The sequence below is a fragment of the Colobus angolensis genome, unplaced genomic scaffold (genome assembly GCF_000951035.1).
Source record: "Colobus angolensis palliatus isolate OR3802 unplaced genomic scaffold, Cang.pa_1.0 Scaffold292, whole genome shotgun sequence".
NCBI classification, from domain to species: Eukaryota; Metazoa; Chordata; class Mammalia; order Primates; family Cercopithecidae; genus Colobus; species Colobus angolensis.
The window spans coordinates 2,272,546-2,281,161 of NW_012116177.1; the positions used below are offsets into that span (position 1 = coordinate 2,272,546).

General features: G+C 35.9%; 1 protein-coding gene across 2 annotated transcripts in view; it reads right to left on the minus strand.

Annotated features, from left to right (window-relative positions):
- GPD2 (glycerol-3-phosphate dehydrogenase 2 (mitochondrial)) overlaps positions 1–8,616 on the minus strand; it is a 155,058-nt gene that overhangs the window by 17,437 nt on the left and 129,005 nt on the right. For both annotated transcript variants that reach the window (XM_011949203.1, XM_011949202.1), the window contains exons 10-13: positions 3,627–3,761; positions 3,052–3,227; positions 2,373–2,504; positions 1,292–1,450 (exon numbers count right to left, since the gene is read on the minus strand). In XM_011949203.1, coding sequence (XP_011804593.1) covers positions 1,292–1,450; positions 2,373–2,504; positions 3,052–3,227; positions 3,627–3,761 — 602 coding nt within the window. The remainder of the gene's footprint in view (positions 1–1,291; positions 1,451–2,372; positions 2,505–3,051; positions 3,228–3,626; positions 3,762–8,616) is intronic.

The following is an 8,616-nucleotide window of genomic DNA, read 5'->3' on the forward strand; positions in this document are numbered from 1 at the left end:
AGTTGATGGGTGCAGCACACCAACATGGCACAAGTATACATATGTAACAAACCTGCACGTTCTGCACATGTACCCTAGAACTTAAAGTATAATAATAAAAAAATTATATATTTCTCTCTTGGTTACATAAAAATACTATTTTACAACAATGTAATATGCATTTTTATTGTCTTGAGCATCTTTTTATATATTTATTGTATATTGGTGTTTTTTCCTTTATGAATTCCATGTATAACATCCTTAACCCAGTCTTATATATTTTTTTAATTTTGAAGTCCTCTTATTTACATGTTAACTATATTAAGCTTTGATCTGGCATATTTGTTACAAATTTTTTTCTATTAGTTTGGCTTTTGATTTGATAAATAACATTTTAAAACCTGCACAAAAAAAAAAAAGTCTATAGGAGTAGTATTTTTGGGGAGATAAGAGGAGATCCACGAGAGGTGGTGTTCCAGAAAGCAAAATATTGTTCAAGAAGGAGGGGGGAATCAATTGTGCCAAATGCTGCTAATTGGCCAAGTAAAACAAGGACTGAAAGTTAACAAATTTATTGAGTAACATGGAGGTTACTGGTGAGATTGACCAGAGCTAATGCGGCAAAGTGGTGGCAAAAGTGCCTAAATGAAATGGATTCAAGAGATCCTGAGGGAGAGGAACAGAATCCAATGAATACAGGAAGTATTTTATGAATATATAAAAATGATTCATTACCCTCTGCATATTAAAATAGCTTGGGCTAATTAAAAAAACATAAAGATCTACTTAGCCTAACCCTGTATGTATGTTTGTGTCCGTGTATATGTATGTGTTGTGCATATGTGTGTGTGTGTGTGTATGCATCTGAGCATCACCGGCTTTTAAAATTTGGAATATAAATATAAAATCTCAAATGACACAAATGATAAGCATTTAGTGCTCAGGCAGAAAAACCACATTTCTTACAAAAGGCACACTAGCAGGAGTGTGCCTTTCACTGATTATGTTCCAAGAGTGTTTTCAATGAAAACTAGAAAAGGTTCCATATTACAATCATTATTATCTTTCTTTTTCAGGAATTATGACCACAAATTTATGAGCATTTTCTACAAAAGATTTTCCATAAACAACTAAATTTTGGTACAAGAATATCTTTCCATTTGCCTAAGGCCTAACAATATTAAACACACACACAGAAAAACTGGTAAGAAATCTAAGGTTATCATCAAAAACTATGCTAGCTTCTACTAACAAATTAAGCCATTCCACGTTTACAATAGGAATTGTGGTTTTAAAGACTTCTATATGATACCTGCTTCTTATAATCATCCCAATTCAGTTCCCTGCCCATCAGTTCAACAATCCTGGGTAGGGCTTCCTCTGCTGCCTGGACATTTAGAAAGGCCAGGCGAGTACGACGTGAAATCATATCCACAGCAGTGCAGGCATACTCTTTAATCCCGTATTTCACCTGAGTTTGAATTAAAGAAAAATTATTAGTTGACACCCTTCTTTAGAAAATGAGAAATAAAGTTTCACTTAAAAAATAATAAATGTGTGCTTCAGAAAGGTAACATTTTTCTTTATACTCTCTGGTCCTCCAGCAGGCATGAGACAAATAGTGGCACCACACAAGTTTTCCATCTGCCTGCCAAAGGAGGTTTGGAAAATGGCAAAAATTGGACAAGAGTTGATACCTTTTTCCTGAATAGAACCTGGCATAAACATGCCAATTGCATCACTTCTCATTAACCATCCACAGTCATCACTTACCTCTCTATGCTTATACATAATGTGGCTTTTAATTTACATAGCTGACTAGGAAGAGGACGAGTGTCAAAAAGTTATGATCTCACCTCTTTAGTCTGTATAATTTTTTGTCTTAGAGTAACCAGAATATAGGAACCCTGAATTCAATCAAGAAGTAAATGTTCACTGGACATCGATATTTTAAGGCACAGTGAATTACAAATAAATACAAAGCCTGGTCTCGGATTTCACAAAACTAGAAAGCTTGATGGGAAACAAGACCTAAATCTTTGAGAAATTGTCACAACAAGATATGTAGGTAGGACATGAGTGGTACAAACTTAAAGAGCTGCAAATGCACAAAAGGGACAACTGTGAATTAACACGTTTAGAGATAGTTTGATGGAGAAAAAAGAAATCTATATTTTATATTGTTATTATTACCACTATCAATATCACTTCAGAATTAAGATTAAAATTTTATAAATAAAAGGATCTGTATTGGAAAGACATAGTAGTCATGGTTTTCGCTGACACATGTGCATTAAAACTCAGCTACATATAATTTTCAAAGAAGATGACGAATGAACAGATAAATGGTATCCCATGGCAGACACGAAATTCCTATGTGATCATTCACATACCTCTGCTTCAATATATGGAAATTCTGACACAAGACGTACTCCAACAATAGGCCACCTTTTGCCAGTCACACTTGCCATTTTGGCCACCTCAAAGGCCTTATCACCATAGGTGGCGGCAAGATGCTGTGCCACCTAGAGAAATAAAGCTGCGTTAGGCAGGCACTTTGAATATCAATACCTTCTAGGCATAAAGCAAAAGCACACATGCTTATCTTGTCAGTTTTCTTACAGTCTGTAACTAATAGCTCTCGGAGAGTATTAGATTTTGATTTTGTGGGAGGAAACCACTTGGGCTTCGAATGCTTAGGCCAGCACTAACTCTCTTACACATGCATCACTGTATCAATGACTGATGAAGCTTCAGCCTCATTTTGCTCCTGATATCACTTCTGAAGAACAGCCTTCTTCGTGCCTGAGACAGAATTTGGGATGTCTTATACACTAGAAACAAACCAAATAAACTCCATGTTTTAATAAAATACATTTCATAAAGTGTACATTGCTTGTTGGGCAAGTAAAGCAAAGTGAGATCATCTTTTTTTCCTTCCACAGTAGACTGGCAGAAATGTATTCAGCAAAAGGAAATGTCAATCAGGGAGACCTGATTGCTGCCAGTTCTGTTACTGGCAACAGTGAGAGATTAAGTAAAGAGTAAGATGATGTGGCAATGCACACTCACCTCACTTTCAAGTCCATAATCCTGGACAAGCCTAATGTAGAGTGTGGGGCTCCAATCTTTACCCCCTTGAAGGAAAAGCCCAACTGTTCTACTTGGTCCTGCTTTTAAATTATGAGTTTTGATAGCAGCATTTATGGTATCTTCTGCCATAGACCGATAAGTTGTCCACTTTCCACCTACAAAGAAATTGACAGACAATTCATTAGGTTGCCACCCCTCATTTTTCTTATAATTAACCATTTATCAACTTATCAATAACAAAATTTTCCTGCTGTTTGTAACAAACATGGGATTGTGTAAAACTTTACTTAGAATAAAAAAAAAATGCTTGTTCAATAAAGTTAAAAGAGATTCTGGCAGGACAATTTGTCAAACTTGTATCTAAAGCACATCCAAATTACAAGACAGAAAGCCAGGTGTAGTGACTCATGCCTGTAATCCCAACACTTTGGGAGGCTGAGGTGGGAGAATCACCTTAGCCCAGGAGTTCAAGACCCTCCTGGGCATCATGGTGAGACCCTGTCCCTATAACAAAAAAAACAAAGAAAAGAAAATAACAAGGTAGTATCTCATACCTGCTATAGTAATAAGGCCACTCTCACTGATATCAACAACATGATTTCGGGAGATAGACTGGGTATCTGCAGATTTGGGGTCTGTAACAAGAGGACGGATACCACTCCATGCTGCCAGGACGTCCCCTCTTCTCACTGGTAGGAATCAATGACAAGCATTATGGACATTGCTCAAAAATATTTCGACAAAAATATTAAATAGTCAATAAAAAGAGTTCAGTGACAGGAATACACATATGTACACTTTAAAAAGGAGAGAAAGCATAAAGATGAGAACTAAGTTTGTGGATAGGTGCAAGAAAAACTCATAAAGAATTATTCTGTTACAAAGATAATTTCCATGAAAAAGTAAAGAACTTTGGAAATCACTGACATTGATACCACAGAGGAAGCAAAAGAGGCAAATGTTAGCAACCTTGCAGCTGAAGCAACCTGGAGCAGTTAGAAAAACAAGAAAGAAAAAAAAGCAGAAACAATCAAAACCAATCCTAAAGATGCATGAATTGTTAAATTTCCTTCTAGAATACATCTTCCTGTCTCTTCTCAGGGAAAACAAAGATCCTTATTAAATTAAACAAACCTGTAACAGGATATTATATTTTCTCCCCTCATCAAAACCATCCTTTTTCTGAGTGTTTACAGCAGGCCTACCACTGTGCAAAGCACTTGACATAGACATCTCATTTAATCTCACAAAGCCCAATAGCATTGGTTATTATTATTCTCACCAAGCAGACCAGAAAACAGATGAATGCAAACATTTAACAAACCAAGTTGGGCAACAAACCTGGCCAAGGCAAATATCTTATATATGGTAAAAAAAAAAAAAAAGCAATGAGAACCTTCTTCTTTCTGAGCTTAAGGTCCATATTCTTACCTCTTAAATTGTACTATCTCTCAACTTCTGACAACTTCCATACTCTGCCTTTTTTCATCCCATTATCTTTAGCACTGACTCAGAAACAGGTGTACTGGCTTCTCCCAGTAGGTACATTATACTTGAGTTACATTGTATGGAAGTTCTTTCAATACTCAAGATGCCATGAAAATATCTTTACTATCTCTGTCAAAATACAATGCCCAACTATATCCAGGCTGATTAAGTTTATTATTAGAATTAGACAGCTGTTAAACAGCACTCATTACTAACCTAAAAATGACTAAAGAGAGAAGGTGAGCTATGGTTCTGGTCTTTCAGGTACAAGGGCAAGACCCAAGGGCAGAATTTTCAGAATCTGCCCTTCTTCATGTAGACCAGCTTCAGGAATGGCTTAGCTATGGCAGCTGACTATGGGAACGAGACTGAAAGTTGCCTAATGATATAGACTACCAGGAAATGAATGCCTACCTGGTCCTGCTGCATTTATTGTGATAAATCATCTAATCCATCACTGGATAACAGAAACATGAGTATAATTTTGCTTCAACTGGGACTTGGGGTCATATGTGCCCTCCTTCTTCATCATACTCCCAGCCATTACCCATGCTGATAAAAAATTGACTGTATATAGTCTTGAAAACTTCAAGATAATGGGAAAACTGGATCTCCACATGTGAAAGAATGAAGGTGGACCCTTACCTTATATCATATACAAAAATTAACTCATAATGCATCAAAGACCTAAACATAAGAGCTAGAACTATAAAACTCAGAAGAAAACATATAAGAAGAGCTTTATGACACTAGATTTGTCAATAATTCTTGAATGTGACATCAAAAGCACAGGCAACAAAAGAAAACAACAGATAAAACACACTTCATCAATATTAAAAAGAGACTATTAACAGAATGAATAGGTACCTCATAGAATAGAGAAAACATCTGCAAATCATAGACTGATAAGAATATATCATATATGCAGAACATATGAGAAATCCCTAAAATGCAATAACAAAAAGCAAACAACTTGAATTAAAAAACGAAAAATGTACTTTAATAAATATTTCTCCAAAAAAGATATACCAATGTCCAATGAGCACATTAAAAGATACTAAACATCACTAATGATTCGGGAAATGCAAATGAAAACCACAATGAGATACCACTTCACACCCATTAAAATGGATATTATCGAACAAAAACAAAACAAAACAAAACAGAAAATAACAAATACTGGTGAAGACGTGGAGAAACTGAACCCCTTGTACACTGCTGGTTAGAAGGTAAAATGCTGTAGCTACTATCAAAAATGTATGGCAATTCCTCAAAAATCAAACATTTAGAATTACCATAAGATCCAGCAATTACACTTCCGGTACGTATTCCAAAGAAATGGAGCAGAGAAAAGTTTCACAACCTTGTTCATATCATTATTAACAATAGCCAAAAGGTGGAAGCAAACCAAGTGTCCATCAACAGATGAATAAACAAAATGTAACATACACTTACAACAAACTATTATCTAGCCTTAAAAAGGAAGAAAATTCTGACACATGCAACATGGATGAGCCCAGTCTCAAAAGAAAAAATATTGTACAATTACAGTTATATGCGGTACTTGGCGTACTCAAACTCATAGAAGCAGAAAGTAGAATGGTAGTTGCCAAGCAGTTGGGAGAGGGGGAATAAGAGTTAGTATTGAATGATTACTGAATTTCAGTTGAGGAAGACAAAAATGTTCTGGAGATGGAAGGTGGTGATGGTTGCATAACAATGTGAATGTACATAATGCCACAGAACTGTACACTTAAAAATGGTTAAAATGGTAAACTTTATGTTCTGCATATTTAACCAAAATCTAAAAATCAAGATAAAAGGATAAATTGATATAATTCAAGTCTCAAATTATGAAAGGGTTAAGGAAATATTTTACATAGAATACAGAAGTATCAGGACCTTTACTAGCCCATACCATTTACCATTTGTTTTAGTTCAAATCCATAAATCCCATGCGGGGATCACAGTTTCGTGAGCAGAGGGCAGGGCTGGATTTCGGTTCCCACTCAACCCTTGGTCATGTGCCTTTGTACAGTAAACATCCTGTATATTTATATACAACACCACCTGAAAAGTAGTTAGGTATATATCTAGCAGACTTTTTGTGTAAAAAGTCACAAAGACTCCTTGAAATGATTGGAATAGTTCTTACTGAAAACAACAACAACAACAACAAATGCCTTACCAAGTATAAGAAAAAGACCCTAACAAGAAGCTATGTTGGATGACAGAAAATTTCTCCATCTTGATCTAAAATGAGTAACAGGTTTCTGCTAAAAACAAATTCAACTCAAGTTAATCTGGCATATTTTACTACAGATTCTTAAAGGCTACACTCTTGACATGACATAACTATAATCTGTAAGAACAGATACCCATCACCTCTATAGGATGTTCAATCAAACCAATAATCCAAACACTGCAACTGAAACACCAACATAATTAACTGGCGAGGAAAGCCTAAGCCTTCTCAGTCTTACTAAATGGAGGCAATACAGGATCTCAATGCTGGGATTCCATCCCTAGATCTGCCCCCTCTGATGTGTGCATTCTCTTAAAAAGATTTAATGTGGATGGCTTCTGTGGAATGGGGATTAATTCCTGCTTTACACAATTTTACCAGTCATATAAAACCTCAAAACAAGTTGTAAAAAGTGTTTTAATCTTTACCAAAAACCTAACGAGGAAATTACCACTATTTTCCATTAGAGTTCACATCACCCTCTGAGATTAAAAATAAAACTTAGCAAACCCACTTACAACGTCATTGTGGTCACCCCACAGTCCCTCTAGTGTCTGTGAAATTCCTTAGGTAGCCACACTGATCAGGAATTTGGTTTCAACTCTTGAAGCTCTCTGACTAATTTTAAAGTTATTTGATGGAAAATTAGGCTTTGCAGAGTAAATTTGAGGCATATGCAAATAATCTGTGGCAAATGCCTTACCTTTTCTAACAGGCAGAAAAGCACATCTATGAAATTGCATTGTCTGAAACAAAAGATGAAACTGAAACATTCAAGCTTTTCATTCATCCAGGAATACTATGTAAAACATTATCTATATTGATACCATTTTTAATGCTTACTCCTGGAGTTGATACTCAAAAACAAACAAACAAACAAACAAACAAAAAAACCAAGAGTTCAGGAAATATTCCTAGTCACAAAGAGTTCATAATGTGTTAAGAACTTTAACTTACGTTGCTTGACATCTTAGCATTCAGCTTTTTAGTCTGAGAATTGTATCAGTTGAATGTTGGGAATAAATTTATCGAAAATAATACATTTAAGGATGATTACATTTCCTTATTTAAAATATGAATTCGTCTTTATGGCCTGCAGGATTTATATAGTATTAGACCAGAAGGTGGTTGGATTACGTTACCTATAACAGTTCCCCTCCCAACCTTGAGATGTAATGGTTTTTATGGATGATTCAAAACTCTATTTGCCACTGAAGTATTAAGAGCTTATACCTCCTCACCACTCATTCAGTAATGACTGCTCAGGACCTTGGGTATAATCCATGTCTGAAGGGCACAGTACAGCTAAACATTTGACACATTAATTCTAACTTCTTGAATAAAAGACAGCAACTGACGAAGCTAACAGGTTCCTCTCCATATTACCTATTTACCCACAGTGGAAATCTTGTACACTGTTAAACCCTAATGAAAGTTTTTTCAAGAAAGAGTCAATGTAGTAGATGGTAGTCTGAATAAAATATCATCAGGATATTTATAAATTCTGCATGGTGCTGTTGCAGCCATGAGGTAACCACAGGGGAAACAACCTTAGGATGAAACCACCTTGGAAGATGGTAGAGTGAAGATAAATAAGGGTAATGTGTCTTAGATACTGATAAATCATTAAAGTAATCACCTCTTGAGGCTTGTTATATCTGGAGTTCCTGTTTTACAAGATAATGAATTTCCTTTTTTTTTTTTGAGGCGGAGTCTCGCTCTTGTCGCCCGGACTGGAGTGCAGTGGCGGGATCTCAGCTCACTGCAAGCTCCGCCTCCCGGGTTTACGCCATTCTCCTGCCTCAGCCTCC